Genomic DNA, 20,916 nt, shown 5'->3' with positions numbered 1-20,916 from the left:
GAGACGCCAGTATCCTAAGTTAATTAAATAAACCAGAAAAGAAACTGCTTTTTATTTTGGTTACATTAAATTTAATTTTTATGTGTACCGCCGAACTTAAATTGTGATTGTCTAGGAATGCAAGTCCGGCCCGGACTTGATATCCTGGCAATCAGACCAGCATTCCAAGGAACGTAAGACCTAGGACTTGCATTACAAGGTATATTAGACCTAGGACCTGCATTCCTAGTAGATAAGTCCGGGCAGACAACTGTTCCTACGGACTTGCATTCCGTTTACACCGGACACTATACAAAATACACCGGCCTCGGTGGCGTCGTGGTTAGGCCATAGGTCTACAGGCTGGTAGGTACTGATTCGGATCCCAGTCGAGGCATGGGATTTTTAATCCAGATACCGATTCCAAACGGAGTGAGTGCTCCGCAAGGCTAATCGGAAAGAGTAGCCCATGTAGTGGCGACAGCGGGTTTCCTCTCAAACTCTGTGTGGTCTTTAACCATATGTCTGACGCCATATAACCGTAAATAAAATGTGTTGAGTGCGTCGTTAAATAAAACATTTCTTTCTTTCTATACAAAATAGGCTACTTGTATAGTAATAGGGGAACGTGTACCTTTAAAATATGCGATGACGTCACGCCACCTTGTCATAAAAAAATTAAAAAAAAAAAAAAAAAAAGTAATGAGCACGATGTCATGTCTAAAATCCTACATTTAACCAAAATTAATGCATAATTTCGGCAGGACTTTCCTTTGGCAATGTCACGTATAAAGAGCATTATAAATACTGTTCATAAATAGAGTTAGGGTTAGGGTTAGGGTTAGTGACAGTGCCAAAGGAAAGTCCTTCCATAATTTCTAATTAATACATTAATTTTGTAAAAACGAATCTGATTGGCCCTTTAGCTCTACTAAAATTAAAATTTGACGAAAGTAGGCCCAAACGCGTGGCCAATAAATCTATTTGTGACAGAAACTGTAAACTCACAGATCTACATCTGCAAATCGCAAAACACCCGTAAGATTCTCGAAATTATGATGTCAAATAAGAACTATTAATCATTATTAATCTTTATTCAACTGGCTTCCAACACTATGGTACACCTGTTTTCGAAGTTCAGGTATTTCCATTACTCAGTTTTATTGATGCCGATCCTTATTGGCTACACGCCACGAATTCTTATAATCAAAAGAAAATTCGCATTAAGCTGGGGCAGGTTTAACCCCAGAACCCAACCCCACAAACACACCTCACAACTGAAGAAATGTTCCCTTGGGTGATCATCGGGATTCAATGGATGATTCACAAAACCACTGCTATTACATATTCAGTTGATTGCAGTGCAATTGGTATCATTGGAAAGAGCTAGAAAAGACATTTAAAATGATCTTTGAATTGTGATGATAGGATAAATATTGAGGGTGCTATGGTATTTTGAAGTCGCCTAATTTAGGGTGGTTTTCGTCAATGGATTTACATGTAAAACAAAGAAACACTGACCATTTTCTTTAAAAATGTGCATCAAAATGCCATACAACCCTTCATCTGTATCATTGTTAAGAAAGACTCCCACCACTAAGAGATGGGTTATTGCCTCATAAAATCATCTTATCACAATATCAGTCATTTTAATTCACTAATAATTAATTAATTACCTACTTAATTACCCGGTAAATAGAGGTAGTCCCATTCTGAAAAATGCCCATAACTTCCTTAATATTTGGAATATTTCAACAAAACCTGCACCAGCAGACAGCTATCAAAAAGTTCTATCAGATGGGTCTATTCTCACTTGAACAATAACATTACTGAATTACTGAGCATAGCAATGCATGCAAAAAAAACCATTAAGGAAATAATTCCAATAAAATGTGCATCAAGTGAGTACAGGATCCAGCAATCTTTCCCAAATTGAAATAATGGCGAAACTTTAGAGACTTACCACAAAATATATAAAACGAACATCAAAACTGATGAAAATAAACCATATGTAGAAAATAAACACTGAGCACATGGCTAATTTCAACATGTAAACAGTAGTGGACCAATCAGGTGGCAGCATTTGGGTCATGTGACCTAATTTCGGGTCGCATGCACACTTTTAGAACAAAACATGCCAGACAAAATCATTAACCATCGGCATTATTAAATCCCAAATTTCAATGAAATGCATATCAAAGTCATCTTTGCTTGTTAATAAACTATTCTGATTACAATTTGAAGAATTCCAATGAGATTAACCATCATTATTTTGAGGTTGATTATCGAAGGTTTGTTGACAAAACTGCCCATCAACGGCTTGAACACCCGATCCTGCTGCTGGTATAAATCAGTGGCTGTATGTAGGATTGTCTTGAAAATCCACATAAAGGTAGAAAAGAACACATACTACAGGTCTATATAAGTTTGAAAAGAGTCTTTACTCGCTTTTCGGTAAATCGGAGGCATTTTTTATTGGTTATGTATACCGAACTTTTAACAGACGATTTGTGAAACTTCTAGGAATCTTATGGAAATAAATCGAAGACGAGGCAACTGCTGAAAATATAACCTATGTCATCAGTATAAGTGTAGATTTTCAACCTTGCGCCCACGACCCAGAAAATGCACTTGAAAGTACAGCATTTCCACTGCCCGCGGCACTGCGATCAACCCAGAAACCAGGTATTTGACCTAAGCATATGCGATGCCTGGGGCCGATTCTCGCATACCTACTATTACACTGGCCTGTTGGTGATAGCCCTGTCTGTCTGAGAGACTGCAAGTCTCTGTTTCTTAGGATTCTTTGAGTGGATCATGTGGACAGCTTAAGTCATAATAACATAGATCTAGGATTTGTATCAGGCTGGCCTCCAAGACACCTCCAATATACCCCGAGACACCTCCAATATACCCAGACATCTCTAGTATACCCCAAGACACCTCCGAGATACCTCCAAGATACCCCAAGACACCTCTAATATACCCTAAGACCATTCCAAGATACTCTGATATACCCCAAGACACCTCCAATATAGCTCCAAGATACACCAAGATGCCTCCAATATACCCCAAGACACCTCCAAGATCTCCGATATACCCCTGGCCAAGACACATCCAATACACCCAAGACACCTCCAATATACCCTGATATACCCCAAGACACCTCCAATATACCTCTAAGATACCCCAAGACACCTCCAGTATACCCCAGGACACCTCCAAGATACCCCAAGACGCCTCCAATATACCTCTAAGATATCCCAAGACACCTCCAGTATACCCCAAGACACCTCCAAGATACCCCAGGACGCCTCCAATATACCCCAAGACACCGCCAAGATACCCCAGGACACTTCCAATATACCCCAAGACACCTCCAGTATAGCCCAAGACAACTCCAATATACCCCAAGACACCACCGATATATCCCAATACACCTCCAATATATCCCAAGACACCTACAATATAACCCAAGACACTTCCAAGATACCACGATATACCCCAAGATAAACCAAGACGCCCCAAAATATCCCAACACCCCCCCCCTCCCCGAAGATACCCCAAAATGCCCCAAGATGCGCCAACACACCTCAAAATACCACCAAGATGCCCTAAAATACCCCAAGACACTCCAAGGCTTTCATAAAAAAACATATAAACTTTATTTTAAAAAGAGGTACAGCATCTTAAAAATTAGTTATACCCTTGTTTTCTAGTAATTATGGCAGGCTATATTTTAAGTTCTTTTCTATGTTGTTTATTGTGGTTTCCCCAGACAAATTCTAAATTAATTAAATAAAGGTATTAATTTGATTAATTTAGTGTGTTGTTTACTGGGCCATTTTACCAACAACGTGACACACTGTTGATTTTTATGATGTGACAGACCTTGCCTTTTAAGGTGCGCGGGTGTCATCGCGCTCGTACAGCGCACGCATTTTCAATCTGGCGAGTGTGAAAAATAACGCACGTTACACTTAACAAACAGCGCACCTAAAATAATGTAGCTTATAGAAGGATCCCTTTAATAATACCTGATTTTTTTTTTTACGAGAACGGTAGCGTCCATGCAAGATTTTAATATTTTATTTAACTGGTACTTATTTATGCTATACTTCTTTGTCCATTTAATTTATTATTAATTAGAAACAGTCCACTTTTGTAAGATAATAGATCACAACGTCTGATATAGTTCATATAGTTATGACAAAAAGAGAAAAGGGATTAAATTAAATAGTGGCTTCTGTAGCCTGCACAAATGAATTCGTTATGGAATTCAGCGAAGTCAGTAAAATTGTCTCGATTAGTTCATAACTGTTAGCCTACAAAGCTTACATGAGATCCCGAAAATGGCAGTCGTGTAATTTTATCCTTTTTTAAAAAAAATATATTTTTTTTAAATGAAATTTAGACGGAATAATAAAAAGAAGGAAAAGATATGATAATAGGTATGTAGGAATAAGCCTAGGTATTTGTTTACATCTATTATTTGTCCTTTTTTTTAATAACACCCCCCCCCAAAAAAAAACAACAAAAAAAAAAACAACCTGATTTTAAATATTTGTATTTCAGCCAGAGGTTGATGAATATGCATATTTTATTTATATATGTACACACTATAGTAAACAATAATCAGTGATCATTGCCGATTATTTAATTTTTGTTTCATTTGTTAGAAAGTCACAGACCATGTGACTGGAAGATGATTTGATGCGCAGTACTCTGTGGCATATTGACCAATTAGAGCTATTGGGGTCAGATTATTTTTACTCTTGGAATTCTGCATGCACACGCTGGTCTACTTGACAACTTTTAAAGCATTGATGATGGTGTTTAAAATTATGTTGTTGTTTTTTTAATTATCTTTATTATGGCATCCCACATTTGGAATAAAATCCTTTATAATGACAGATTTTGTCAGACTTTCTATATTATTTATCAACATTGGGGCCATTCTAGATCAAAGACGTAACAAAATGTTGAGGGAGGGAGACTGGTTGTGTAACTGTTGAATTAAAAATGCCACGTGAATGTCTGTCCCAACCAACACTATCAATTGAAGTAATTGTAGGCTATGTTTCACGAGTTATTTAAAAAAAAAAAGTTTTAATAATGTGAGTCGGTAGTGCACACCTGAGATGCTTGGGTCGTAGTTCATGAACCACCTTGGAACCAGTGGGGTTTTTTCCCATCCCAACTATCCTAATCATGTTCGTTGTACATAATAATGAAATTCAAGACAAGTTGATTCCTATATATGTTTAGTTGCACGTTCATCAAACCATCTAACACTGAAGAGGTATATATATAATTGTGTGCATCAAATCATCTGAATAGTACATATTATAATTCAAAAATCAAATTGTCTGCATCAGTGTATAGGCCTACATATAATTATATTTCTATAGTACTACTTCTGAAACGTTTTAATAAATTATAACTCCATTCCTGAAAGGGAAAAGAAGTCAGATTACACTAATGAACCGAACAACATAAAATTAGAAGAAAACATTATTGGTTTATTAGTTCATTTTTGCAACATATGTCTCTGCATTTACATGTACCAGTTACTTCATAGATTAATAATGCTTGGTTTTCACTTGCCTTAGCATTTTGATGAGAGTGATTTTTCACTTGCCTAAGCGTTTTGAGGTGTGCGATTTTTCACTCGCCTTTGTTTTTCAAAAGACAAGGACTGATGTGAACAAACCTAGAGAGAGATATCCGTTAGACAAAGCATTCCAGCAATAGGGTGGAGCTAACTGAGAGTGGTCATTATTTAAACAATAAAAACTTTGAAATTCATTGTGGCATCTTGCTATCAACACCGATGCCATATAACCGTAAATAAAATGTGTTTAGTGCATCGTTAAATAAAACATTTCTTTCTTCCTTGCTATCAACAGCTCTTTAAAAAGTGATATAAAAGCACTGAAATTTTAATATTTTGCTAGTGAAATTATCTCATTGCAAAATGTTGCAAAATTACTGTCAGTAAAAGAAATGCATTTTGGCCTTGCAAATCTTGTCATTTGAATTGCACATCTGAATGCATTCTTTGTGATTATTGCAATCAATAGTTTTACATTAAGTCTTAAAATGTGACCAATTGTCATCAGAGGACTTTGAATTATTTAAAATTTCAAGTATTACATACACTTGCAGCAGCTGCTTTGTTTTAGATATTGGGGCATCATCATACAACTTTGTAAATGGATTGTGTCGTTTGATGCAGGTAATTACATGTATAAGCATTTAACATTTCCTTTCCTTTTTTAATTTAGATATAAAATAATTTTTATTTGGTTTTATTTGGTCGGAATTATTTTGTATCTTTTTTCTTTTAAAAATTACCATTTTCGCAGTCTAGACCTATCTACTTGTCATTATCTGTTCTAGGCAGTATCTTGTTTTTAATATGTATAAATGACAATGTTAGTAGAATTACCTTAAATATACGTCTGTTTGTCGATGATACGTCTTATACATAAATGATGAAAATCCTAAGATATATAATGCTAACATATTTTAAATTCCAATTTTGACGGTATTAAAGTTAGTCCCTGGTTACCATATTGTATTGGTTTATACTTAGTTTCGTGCTTATATTTAATTAAGGTTAAAACACCCTGTCCTGGACACACATATCCGATACCTGGGCTGTCTGTCAAGGACAGTGGGATAGTGATTAGTTTGTTAGTAGAGTTTGGCCTGTCATTCGCCACAATCGCCAATTGCAATAAAAATTTAAAAATGGGGACAAAATAATCAATGTGGCGAACGTCTATAGTGATTGCTTTTTTTAATAATTTTTTTTTTAATAATACGAGCTTACAATGGAGTTTTAGGTGTCCAGTAACAAAGAATAATTTCAACCATTATCTAATCTTCTGATCTGTCTGGACACGTTATCGAATCTCCGATTGGACAAATAATGCATGAATTCGTTTTATTGTTCTTTGTTTATTGCTACATGTAGATTTCTGCTCATTGTTATATAAACATAATCCAGCACCAGACACCTGAGCACATTGCATATTGTCAGAGCACTTGACATCAGATTCTGACGAGATGCATTTGATAGTATGCCCTTTTCTTGTTCACTCTCATGGCAAAATAAAAGAATTGCCAATCAAGCTTGACGAATGTGGCATTTTACTGTTGACCTGCATGAAACACAATGCGATATAACCCTTTGTATAATTCTGAATCAAAAATATTATTGGTAGTAAATCTTATTATTGGATAGTCGTTGGGGGTAAATTTACCAAAAAATTCCAACCATTATATTTCTGTCGAACCATTCAAAATTAGCATCCAGAGTCACGACCCCACACACTAATATGTAGTTTGAAAGGGTATATACACACAGCATTTTATGTGGACCCATGGATGGTGAATGTAATTGAAACAAAAAGCCTACAGGATCCTGGATACACACATTTTTTAAAAAGCTTTATAATTAATTGTTATATTAAAAAGTAATAATTTTGAGATGAATGTGCTTGAAATGTTTATACAGTATATCAGCCATGTATTTGATGTAATACATATAAAAGTACAAAAGGACATGTTTTGTTATAGATTGTTATGTAAAATAAATGTGGAGATTTATTTTTTAAAGTGGCTACAATAATCTGAAAATAGCAAATTTTTAAAAACAATGTGGCGGGTTTTTTCTTGACCAAGGCGACCACTGGTTAGTGATTAGTGGCCTTACACCTACCAACAGAGTTGTTAAACTGGCTATGGGTGGGAACTGGTACCAGGATATGAACCCAATACCTACCAACCTTAAATTGACATTCCTGAGTTTGCTGCATGGTAAGATGTTTCTGTCTAATAAAATATTAAACTTACATATTAAATATATTTTCTTGTTTAGAATATCAGTGTCTGTATATTCAGTGTGTTTCTGGTTATCTTAATATTTGTAAGAAGCCTAAACTGGATTTTGTCTTTGAATAATTTCATATGTAAAAAAACAAACATTTAGGAAATAAAATAAAATTTAACCTAGTACAAATACTAGAATGATAAGAAAAACGTTTAATATACAGCCACTAATATTTTAATATGTAATTACAATCGATAAAAAGTCTGTTGGTCAATAACATCTTAAAAATTGCAGCAAACTCGGGAATATCCCTTTAAGTCCGGTGGCTTCACCTCGACACCATAGAGGCCATTCAGTTACCATATGATAACACATAATGGAACATTTATTCAAGCTTGAGTGCAGTTTTAATAAACCTGTGTTCAACGAAGACAGTAAAATGTACACGACACCTGCTGCCACTGATGAACATTGTATTAACGTCAAACTGTTGTTAGTTTCAAACAACATGTGTTAGTTTTGTTTAATGACACCACACTAGCACATTGATTTATTAATAACTGGGATTTGTATACTGGCTGATTTGCAAACAGTTATGTATAATGTTATTTTGGTTTCATAAATAAATGTTTGCCAATCTTACAAACTTTACTAAAGAAGCTCTTCCCCTGTAAATGCTGAATCACACCGCAGTGCAGGGGTGTAACAGCTTTTTTTGTTTTGTGCGTGTTAAATACTGCTATATTAAAGAAAACATTAGATGGCCAATACAGCACGTTTAAAAAAATTAACATGTACAGAAATACTAATAAGCAAATAATTTATTTCAGACAAGTTTTGCCTTTGTAAGTACAAATTTATTAGTCCCCTACTGGTCCAATCAGAGGGGACTATAGGTTTCATCTCCGTCTGTCCGTCCGTCCGTCTGTCCATCTGTCCCACATGTTTTCCGGATGTCTTTTGCAGAAAGCTTTGAGATATTACGCTGATATTTTGTGTATAGTTTCATCATGTACTGTTACAGATCGCGTTTGACTTTCACGACTGTTTACCCATTTTTGATGGAGTTATGGCCCTTGAACTTAGGAGATGTGAAAATTTGTTTTCCAGACTTTGTTTTCAAAAGACCTTTAGATATTGAACTGAAATTTTGTGCACATCATATACATCATATATTATCATATACTATTACAGATCAAATTTGACTTTCATGGTGATTTACCCATTTTTGATGCAGTTATGGCCTTTGAACTTAGATATGCCTGGAGATATCAAGATGAAATTTTGTATATAGCTTTATTATTTGTATATAGCTTTACAGATCAAGTTAAGTTTTCGTTGTGAAATATCCACTTTTCAGAGTTATGGCCCTTGAATTTAGGAGATACAAAAAATTGTTAGGCCCGGTAGGGGACATGTATTGCTTTAGCAGTACTCTCAAAATGCTTGTTACTTCAAACAATGGCCAAATGAAATTTGAAACAAATTGGGCAAAGGTCATTCCAAAGGTATTTATCTGTATAAAGTTTTATATTTAATACATGTTGAGATAAAAAAAAAAAAAATTAAAAACAGAAAAAAAGCAGTATGTGTCTTGGTCTGAATTAAACAAAGAAAAGTGTGTGGTTCTTATTTACTTAATGTGTGCCTTACACTAGCTAGGTGTGTGCCTATTTTATTAGAGGGAGATGAATGAATGAATTAATGTTTAACAACACTCGAGTACAAAAAATACAGATTGCATATTGGGTGTCAAACAAAGATAAGTATAATAGAGTGAAAATGCAATCTTGCTGGGATGGAAAACTCTAGATAGTCCATTTAAATTAAAATAAATTACAAAAAAAAAAGAGAAAAAAGATTGGCATCTTCATGGTGTGGCCTGAATGGCTGTATAAAAAACGGAGATAAGCTTATGTTTGGATGTGGTAATTTTAGGTAGTTAATTACTAGATTGCTGGCTCGATTCCCATGTGTAGGCCTATTGGGCTATTTCTTGTTCAAGTCTGTACACCACAACTGGTATATAAAAGGCTGGTATGTGCTATCCTGCCTGTGGGATGGTGCATATAAAATATCCCTTGCTTCTAATGGAATAACTGGGATGGTGCATATAAAAGACTCCTTGCTGCATTAGGAAAAATGTAGCGGGTTTCCTCTGATGACTGAGTCAGAATTAACAAATGTTTGACATCAAATAGCCGATGATTACTAAAATCAGTGTGCTCAAGTGATGTCGTTAAACAAAACAAACTTTAACTTTAACTTTAAGCTTGATGTACAATGGGTTAGTAATTGGATAATTCAACTAATGATAGATACAGGAATTAAAAACCTCTTTGTTTAAAAACTCTTCCTATACTTGCAGTAATGTAACATTTTCTGGAATTTCCTTTCAAAGTAATTTCAGCTTTGCATATCAGAAAGGTTGTGGTATGTACTCTCCTGTCAAAGGAGATGTCTTGCTGTTAAACAATTTTAACAGTAGCCATGCTGTCGTTGAATTTTTCTCCATACCATACTACCGATATGTCTGATAATCAGGGCTCAAACTTAAGAATTTGTCTCCCACAGCAATTTTCAAAAGAATTGCCAGAAGTTTTCAGAAGTTCCTTTTGTGGCATGTAAACATGACTGAAAGGTTATTTTGTTGTATGTAGACATTTTTCAAATGTGTAAATGTTAAATATTGGCACATAATGTTCACCATGTGCTGTCATTGATGCTCTCTAGCTATGGCACTTTATATCTTAACAACAGCAATTGCCATTGGTGCCGTCGTTCGAGCCCTGTAATAGATGCTGCTTTTATAAAGAGGTTTTGTGTGATTATACTTTCCTGGTAAAATTCTGTCCAGCAATATTTCAGAGTACATTTAATATTAAAACATGGAGGTTGGGTTTGTTTGGTAAATTGATCTTAAGAGTGACTATTACACAACGAAGTACTCTGGATGGAGAAGACATTCAGCGAGGCAAACATGAAAAAGTCTATCATTACTGAGTTGATCATTATTTTTATTTTTACATTTGTTAGTTCAAAAAATCACTATAAACTGAGTTTTACAAGTTTAAAAATGTATCTAACAAATTGTAAAGATAATGGTATTTTGTGAATACGATTAAAATCTGTAGCGTAATTTTCACTAAACTGTACTAAACAGCAATGAATGAAAAAAAGAGAGTAAAAACTAAATACATTCAGTAGGTTTTTTTTTCTTTTTTTGGGGTATGTGGCCTTCATTCCACCTATGAAATCTACTTGTTTTACATCTTCCAGAAATCATGTACTGAAACAATGGATTTTAGTGTAGTCGAGGTTAAGCCATTGGACATGAGGCTGGTAGGTAATGGGTTCGCAGCCCAGTACTGGCTCCCATCCAGAGCAAGTTTTAATGACACCGTGGGTGGGTGTAAGACCACTGCACCCTCTTCTTTCTCACTAACTGCGGTGTGTGTCCAGGACAGTATGCTTGAACCTTAATTGAATATAAGCACGAAAATAAGTTGAAATGAATGAATGAATAAGTAATGGATTTGGCTAGGATAATAAGCCAACAGCAGGGTCCAACATACCAACAAGAACACTATGCTAGGTGTTATGTGTAAGAGGTCGTTAGATGCTTGCATGGACAGCAATGGCATCAACTTCCTGCTTCCACAATCCATATAGAGATGTGCAAGTTTTAGAGGGTCACACGTCATTGATTGTAAATCGACTTTCTCATCCTGATCTTATGATGTTTGGGTTCTATAAAGTAATGAAAATCCATTCTCTTTTGGTGCTGTGTTCTCTGTACCCAAATGAATACTACAGAAAACTAATGTTTTAATACATTGCTGGGTCACATTTAGTCCAACTCAAAAGTATTTTTTTCATTTTTGTTTCAATATATTATGTATGATGTTCAACCTGTCTTTTTTTTTTTCTTGCCTGATGAAAATCATGCCAGGTACTAGTAAGATAAAGTTTAACGTGAATGGAAGGAAGGAAATGTTTTATTTAACAACACACTCAACACATTTTATTTATTTATTTCGTTATGAATGGTATCCAGTCTATGGAATGTGAATATAAAAGATCCCTTGCTGCTAATCGAAAAGAGTAGCCCATGAAGTGGCGACAGGGAGTTTCCTCCCTCAATATCTGTGTAGTCCTTAACCATATGTCTGACGCCATATAACCGTAAATAAAATTTAATGAGTGCATCGTTAAATAAAACATTTCCTTCATTATGAATGGAAGTCACCAGCCTCTGGTTTAAGGGTCAAGTGATCCACTTAAGTCTGACAAGTGTTGTGTTTAAATCTCCAAACTGGATCCAGCCCCGAGTGAGTTCTTGGGTTGTAGGATCAAACCTCCTTGGTGGACCTGTTATTTGTTTTCTTTGTCCCAGGCAATGCTCCACTACTGGTATATTAAAGGCATGTGCTGTCCTTTCTGTGGGAAGGTGCATATAAAAGGTCCATTAGCATTGCTACTAATAGCAAAAATTAAACATGTTTCGTCTGAAGACTGTCTCAAAAGTACCAAATGTTTGACATCCAATAGCTGATGATCAATTAATCAGTTTGCTCTCTCGCTTGATGCGCGGTCGGTCTGGGATTGATCCCATTCGGTGGACCCATTGGGCTATTTCTCGCTTCAGCCAGTACACCATGACTGGTATATCAAAGGCTGTGGTATGTACTACCCTGTCTGTGGGATAGTGCATATAAAAGATCCCTTGCTGCTAATCGAAAAGAGTAGTCCATGAAGTGGTGACAGCGGGTTTCCTCTCTCAATATCTGTGTGGTCCTTAACCATATGTCCAACGCCATATAACTAAATAAAATGTGTTGAATTTATCGTCAAATAAAACATTTCCTTCCTTCCAGTTTGCTCTAGTCGTGTCATAAAAGAAACCAAACATTAACTTTGCAGCTCAGTGAGGAGATGTAAGACTTCACTTTTCTTAACCATGAACAACTAAAAATTAGTTAACCCCGGTCTTGGACAGACAATCAGGTTAGTGATGAAAGTTTATTTGTTTAACAACACCACAAGAGCACATTGATTTATTAATCATCGGCTGTTGGATGTAAAACATTTGGTAATTTTGACACACAGTCTTAGAGAGGAAACCCGGTAAATTTTTCCATTGGTAACAAGGGATCTTTTATATGCACCATCCCACGTACATGTACAGGAGAGCAGACACCAGTTGTGATGTAATGGCTGGGATGAGAAGTGGTTAGTGATGAGTACGATTGGAATTGTATACTTGAACATTTATTTCTTGAGCTCAACATTGATTATCATGGCACAAAATATATACATTTTAAAGTTAGTTTGATTACAGTAACATTATTTCAGTTGGGTTAATCCCTGTTTTAACCAGCTTTTTATGACTAATGTATCAAAAGCCATGGTATGTGCTATTCTGTCTGAAGAAAAAAGAAAAAAGATCTCTGCTACATAGCATCAGAATAGCATCAGTGCATTTCATTTCTAACTTTAGACCATGTCACAGTTAACCGTGATCAGCACCTGGTATAATTTTCTTTAACAAAAATATTGTCTAATAGTTTAGTGAGGTGTTCTTAATAAACAATTTCTTTACTTCTTTTCTTTTAATTTTAAAATATTTATTTGTTTGTTTGTTTATTTATTTATTTTATTTGCATGGTCGGTCTTGGCACCATTGGGCTATTTCTCGTTTCGGCAAATGCATTACATTTAAAACATTTCAACTTATTTTCATTCTTGTATCCAATTAAGGTTCAAGCATGCTTTTCTGAGCACACACCTCAGCCATTTGGGCTGTCTGTCCAGGACAGTGGGTTAGTTGTTAATTGGTTAGTGAGATGTAGTGGTCTTACACCTACCCATTGAGCCCTTAAGAACTCGCTCTGTTTTGGAGCTGGTACCAGGTTCTGAACCCTGTACCTACCAGCCTGTAGTCCGATGACTTAACCACGACGCCACCGAGGCCGGTAATGCATTACAACTGTTATGTCAAAGGCTGTGGTATGTGCTATCCTGTCTGTGGGATGGTGCATATAAAAGATCCTTTGCTAATGGAAACATGTTGCAGGTTTCCTCTCTATCATTGCCATCCAGTAGTCGATGATTAATAAATCTATGTTCTCTAGTGGTGGTGTTACACAAAACAAACTAAACATGTCACAATTAACTGTTTAGCACCTAATATTTTTTCTTTTTTTGTAAATATTGGCTGATTGATCAAACAGTATAATATTGAGATGTTCTCAATGGACATTCTTTTATTTACTTTTTAAATTTTAAAACATTTTTTTATTTATTTATTTATTTTAAGTAATTTATTTTAATTAATTAGTTTACTATGTATTATTTATTAATTTATTATTATTATTAATTTATTTATTAATTTATTTAAAAATAAATAAATTTTGTATTGTTTTTGTTATTATTATTGTGTTTTTTTCTTCTTGTGGTGCCCCTGCACGTGCTGTAACCTCACCGTGGTGCAGGGGTGTAACATTCTCTTTGAGAATGGCCAGTACAGCACACATTGAGTAAAAGTCCGTATCTATCTGTGATATTTGTGTTTTTGCACAGTTCTTTACACTGTGTTTTTGTTTAACTGGTGAATTTTTAGTATTGATGTTGCTCATCACTTTAGTTTTCAATTCACCATAGTTTGACACCCAACAGCCGATGTATTTTTCGTGCTGGGGTGTCGTTAAACATTCATTCATTCATTCATTCTTCCTGTGGTGTTTCTTTTGTTGTTGTTTTTAGTATGGCTGACATCTGTTGTATTTTTAGATAAGATCATTAGATTCCTCTCAATCTATCTCTGCCTCCTGCTTGCTGGATACCTTGGGGAGGAATGAGAACTCACAGTATCTGCCAGACCTGCTAACAACAGAGTAGGAAATTAATGCTAAACAATTACATGTATATTCATTTGAGGTGGGGCTCATTGACTTAATCCTAGGCCTGTGTTAGATGTCAATACTTTCTATAGGTGAGTTAAGTATTGTTAAAAAATGCTATGAATCTCAAGCTTTACATGTATATATTTATGTGGTATATTAATGCGTTCTTGAGTTAATCCTGTGGCAGTACACATGCATCTATTGTAGGTGAGATTCTCAAGTTTATTTTTCAAAAAAATATTGTCATACTTGACTGTGTCGTATCTTGTTATTAGTTTACTTGTATTAGCTTACCTGTTTCAGGTCACATATTGATATACCAGTATACTTACCTTCGTTTGACACCTAATAGCCGATCTTTAATTTTGTGCGGGGTGTCGTTAAACATTAATTAATTAATTCATTCATTCATTCATTCATTCATTCATTTTTGTTTCAGGTGCATTGTGTAATATATATATATATATATATATAATTGCATAATGTCACAAAGGTTTTGCACAAATACTGTTACGTACTGTAAGAAAAATTATTTGTTTTATTTTGTTAGTCTTGATTTGTAATACTTCTTTCATTGTACTTAATGATGTATTGTATTCTTAATCTCTATGAATAATGCAAGATAATTGTTTTCTTCAAATAGCATTTTAGGCTGCCTATGTGGATTTTTTAATCCTTCAGTGGGCTAGTTTTCTTTGTGATTACAACATTGTTACCGGCATCAGTAGTGTCGTGGTTAAGCCATCAGATACAAGGCTGGTAGGTACAGGGTTCGCAGCCCGGTACCGGTTCCCACCCAGAGCGAGTTTTAACAACTCATTCATTCATTCTAAGAAGGATACAAACTCATTTGTGTTAATATGGATCTAATGCACACATAATACCTTTTTTAAACTCAACATTTACTGAAAACCTGTTAGACCATGCAACCTTCTGATGAAAGTATGTGAAAGTTACTGCATGGATGTCCAATACCAGTACATATATCTCAGATATAGTTGGTAACTAACATACTATTAAACCTCTTTGCATAGAGGGGTGGGACGTAGCCCAGTGGTAAAGCGCTCAGTGATGCACGGTGGGTCTAGGAGCGATCCCCGTTGGTGGGCCAGTTGGGCTATTTCTCGTTCCAGCCAGTGCACCACGACTGGTATATCAAAGGCTGTGGTATGTGCTATCCTGACTGTGGGATGGTGCATATAAAAGATCCCTTGCTGCTAATCGAAAAGAGTAGCCCATGAAGTGGCGACAGCGGGTTTCCTATCTCAATATCTGTGTGGTCCATAACCATATGTACGACACCATATAACCGTAAATAAAATGTGTTGAGTGTGTCGTTAAATAAAACATTTCCTTCCTTCCTTCTTTGCATAGAAGATTTTGTATCATTAAAGGAGAACTTATGACTATCATAAGATTGCTTTGTGAAATAGTTGTAAAGATTACATATACCAGCTATAAAACTCGGCATACGTCACTGCTGTTTATTTGTCGAAAAATGTTTTTGTTGAGATAAGTTTTGCTTAAAGCTTAGAAAGTGTGTTGTTTTAATATATTACAAAGATGACATCCAGCGTTTTTTGTAGAAAGACAAGAACTCTGCCAACATAACAGAAATGTTTGTTATGTGTGTTATGCCTTCCAGACATATTACACAAACTCCTGTTGTTTGTGTCTGTACATATCAGTTATAACGAAGTAAAGAGAAACCGTAATATATATATATAGCTGTCATTTGTTCTGACAGCAATGTGTGGATTTGCAAATTAACTGTGACTGGATATTTTCTGATGTGATGTAGTATTGATGGTGTTCCTAATTCAATCTTTAGTGTAATAATCTGGAAGGAATAAACGAATGAATGAACGAATGAATGAATGAATGAATGAATGAATGTTTAACGATACCCGAACACAAACATCAACTATTTGGATAATAGTGTTGTAGAAGGTAGCAGTTATAACAGTCATGGGGAGTACCGGTAGTGCATATATTCTTAGCTAAATATAGAATACTGCATGGTTGACTGTTAGATATAACATTTATTTTACCAGTTGTTTTAAAATAAACAAGTTCGATGACAAATTATATATATGTAGTATTTTATTTCTTACATAATATCCCCCCCAAAAATATAAATATAAAATAAAATAATAATACTAAAATACATGTTTAAAATAATAAAAAAAAAAAATTCCAACTAACATTCATTATGACTCTTGCACTTGTAGCTAATTTATGCATCACAAAGTAATCAATTGTAGCTTAAAGGCATATTGTCACAGACCACTGACCTAATAAATGGCCTTACAAAGCATTACCTGGGTGGGTGGGTGGGTGGGGGGGGGGGGGGAATTGATTTGTCCCTAAAAGTACTTTATTCAACCATCTATGTTACCACCATACTCCACTTATTAATGATATTTCATAAAAATAATTGAATTATGGCAATGGTCCATAATTCAAAACCTAATATTACTGAGAGTGTTGACATGGATTTCACTCCATCATGGTTCAGTTAACGTGCTGCGATAGCTAGATTTGGTTTCCAAACATTAATGTAATTTTCATTTATTATCCATTTTTAGATAAATAAGGTCCTTAAATCTGTGACAGTATGCCTTTAACTTTTATGCCAAAGTGTTATTGATTTTGATTGTGCTTTTTTTTTTTATTGGATAAGGCTGTAGGAACCTGGGCCTGTGTTGATAAAACCTTAAACTCGATCTCAAATGATGTCACAATGTGTATGGTGTTGCCAGGGCATTAAAGTCTCACTCTTATTTGCGTCCTGAGTCTAGGCTCAAAAAGTTTTATAAGCCTGGTCAACACCTAAGAGTAGCCAGTCGTATGTCTTTAAATTGATAACATACATCTGTGTTATTGGTGTATGATATAAATAACTAACGATGTTCTCACCAATGTGTTTGTAAAAAATTGAATTAATTATAATTAGGCCATACATAGCCTAAAATAACAAAAAGAGCTTGAAGCTGGTCGAAATAGGGACTTTTAAACTAAAAAAGCATTTCATGCAAATTTCGTGGTACCTGCTGATATTTATTTAAAAAAAAAAAAAAAAAAAAAAAAAATCTTGCATTTGTGATTGTAAGTGAAATTTGGTTTATAGTTGCATCTATGGATGTTCATGAAAATGCATGTGAAATTTGTTTAATTTAAAATTTTTTTTTTTTTTTTTTTTAAAGTTTAATTTTGTGGTTTTGATTTTGATATGGGTTTTTTTTATCATGCATTGAGATGACCATTTATGTATGTAATTGTCAGTGAAAATGAATACATTTATGAAAGGCAAGACATTTAATTCTGCAGAATTCTGGTTTATTTCATTATTTTTTTTATATTAGTAATTTATATTGATGCAACTTTAGCAGCCTGTAGTTTATGAATAACTTCTTAAATTGTTGGAGGGAATGGTTAGGTATCCCTTTAAGACAGGTAGCTGTTTAATAGTGGTGGATGTTTCAACAGGTTTAAATATGTACCTTATAATGTTTAATTTTAGCAAACACCAGCACATTCTCAAAACAAGCTGATATGCTTGTCAGGGTGAAGCAGATTTATAAATAGTTATGATATCAGCTAGAATTGTTTCTCAGTGTGGGGTGAAAAATATTAAATGTTAAACCATAAACTCTGCGTGAGGAAGAAACACCTGAAAATAGTTTAGTTTCCACATTAGTAGGAAGTTATCTCTCACTCTGATTACAAACACAGCCTAATGTGACTGTTGAGCTGCTAACTTGTCAAGAATTTGACATTATCTCATTATTTCTAAATACAAAACTGGAATTTTATCTGTACCTTCTGACCTCAACAGTATGTTTTGGCAAATACTTGTTTTGGAGTAAAAAAAAAAAGACAAAGAATTAAAGAAAGAAATGTTTTATTTGACAACGCACTCAACACATTGTATTTACGGTTATATGGCGTTAAACATATGGTTAAGGACCACACAGATATTCAGAGAAGAAACCCACTGTTGCCACTTCATGGGCTACTCTTTTCGATTAGCAGCAAGGGATCTTTTATATGCACCATCCCACAGACAGGGTAGTACATACCACAGCCTTTGATATACCAGTCATGGTGCACTGGCTGGAATGAGAAATAACCCAATGGGCCACCATCAATCCCACACCGACCGCACATTGAGCAAGCGCTGTACCACTTGGCTACATCTCGCACCCCCCCCCCCCCCCCCCCCCCCCAAAAAAAAAAGACAGACGAAAAAATAATCTATTGTATAGAAAACTAGAGTGTCGGTGATATGGTATCTCTTCAGTCTGTGCAAGGGACCCTTTATTCCGTTATCTGGAGTGCTAGGGAGAGTTCAGCTGAACTTATCGTAAAACCATTGTAGGCTATAATGTTTGTACGAACCAGGCTACAGATTTTTGAAGCTGTCTTAGTGCTACAATATTGTAAAACCATCGTAGGCTATAATGTCGCTACAACACAAGCCACAGTGACGTCGTAGTCTACAATGGTTTTATGATATTATAGTGCTAAGATAGCTTAGAAAATGTGGGCCCAGGCCTATAGAAATTATACTAATGATCGGTCAGATCTCACATCAATCTTTAAGTTATACTTTTCCATTACATCCATATTGTTTTATTTCTGTGATCCATCTTCCATCTGTGATCCATCATAAGACTTAAAGAGGGGCGGGATGTAGCCCAGTTGTAAGGCACTCGCTCGATGCGCCGTCGGTGTGGGATCGATCCCTGTCGATGGGGCCCATTGGGCTATTTCTCGTTCCAGCCAGTGCATCACAACTGGTATATCAAAGGCCGTGGTATGTACTAGCTTGTGTGTGGGATGGTGCATATAAAAGATCCTTTGCTGCCATTCAAAAAGAGTAGCCCATAAAGTGGCAACAGCGGGTTTCCTCTCTCAATATCTGTATGGTCCTTAACCATATGTCTGATGCCATATAACCATAAATAAAATGTGTTGAGTGCATTGTTAAATAAAACACTTCTACATTTCTAACGACATCAAATTTTGTCTGGCGACTGCCCTGACCACAATACTGAGCTTTACAGCCATTCAGAATGATAGATCTATCCTTCTAATTACTGTTATTATAATGCTTATGGTGTGAAGCTATTTCGCAGAACTTAATCTAATAAGACTGAAAGTAATCTTTACAAACACCAAAAATGCACGTATGAAATACTTTGATGTATAGCAGGATCCATTCTCAAGATAAATATAAATGGATATAGATTTTCATGTGATTTCGAAGTCTGATTTGAAGAAGATAATATCAAGTACATTAATAAATCAGTTAATAACTGACCCATTTTATGAATATGCATTGAAAACTGGAGGGTGGGATTTAGCTCAGTTGGTTGAGTGCTCGTCTGAGGTGCTTGCTTCGCAAGATTGAACCACCTCGGTGGATCCATTTAACTGATTGTTGTTTTTTTCATTCCAACTAGTGCACAACAACTGGTCAACGGTTGTGATATGCGCTGTCCTGTTTGTGGGAAAATTCATATTAAAGATTCCTTGCTGCTAATGGAAAAATGTAGCGGGTTTCCTCTGATGACTATGAGTCAGAATTACCAAATATTTGACATCCAAATAGCTGATGGTTGATTAATCAATGTGCTCTAGTGGTGTCGTTAAAGAAAATGAGCGTTATAAAAACTGGATAACTTGAGTGTGTGTTAGATCTCCAAGAAGAGGATGATTGAGAGGGGGAGGGAGAGGGAAACACTGCCGTATTAGTATATTACCATTAAAACTTGAAACCCACTCCAAAACGTACTGTTGTTAGACTGATCCAATTTCAGTAATTATAGCATATACTTTGCATTTTGTTATCTGGTTATATAACAGTTTTAAAATGTTTTGAATAGGCATGTGTGGAAGGCCTCAGATGAAGTCTGTTGAAAAACCAATGGTGAATGTTCCAGTAGTAGGGTGGAGGACATTGCCTTAATCAATGATGTGGGAACAATGTCATCATTCTGCCTGCAACAAAAACACATTGTATGATCAATTTTATGTTCTTTTGAGATTTGTTGACATGAAAATCTCAGAGTTTATGGAATTAGATGGCCGTCGTATTTGTTGCTTAGAAGTTGAATTTTAAAATTCTCTGATCATAAGTGGAACACCCTGTATTATAAAGGCCGAATTTACAACGCCTGTTTATGT

At 35.3% G+C, this 20,916-nt stretch overlaps 1 protein-coding gene across 5 annotated transcripts in view; it reads left to right on the top strand.

Moving 5' to 3' along the window:
* The first annotated feature begins 931 nt into the window (after positions 1–931).
* The window catches only part of LOC121367840, a 36,659-nt gene continuing 16,674 nt past the window's right edge, over positions 932–20,916 (top strand). The window contains exons 1-2 of one of the 5 annotated variants that reach the window (XM_041492252.1): positions 932–1,120; positions 12,743–12,826. Coding sequence is in view for 2 of the 5 variants with exons in the window: in XM_041492246.1 (XP_041348180.1) it covers positions 20,702–20,748 (47 nt within the window). In the remaining 3 variants the exon portion in view is untranslated. Of the gene's footprint in view, positions 1,121–12,742; positions 12,827–14,742; positions 14,814–20,615; positions 20,749–20,916 lie in introns of those variants that run through there. The other 4 variants (XM_041492246.1, XM_041492253.1, XM_041492247.1 and 1 more) reach the window with 4 other exon arrangements.

Source organism: Gigantopelta aegis, chromosome 3, assembly GCF_016097555.1.
Source record: "Gigantopelta aegis isolate Gae_Host chromosome 3, Gae_host_genome, whole genome shotgun sequence".
Lineage (NCBI taxonomy): Eukaryota > Metazoa > Mollusca > Gastropoda > Neomphalida > Peltospiridae > Gigantopelta > Gigantopelta aegis.
Note: the sequence above shows the minus strand (reverse complement) of the source record. Positions and strands in the feature narration are given on the sequence as shown.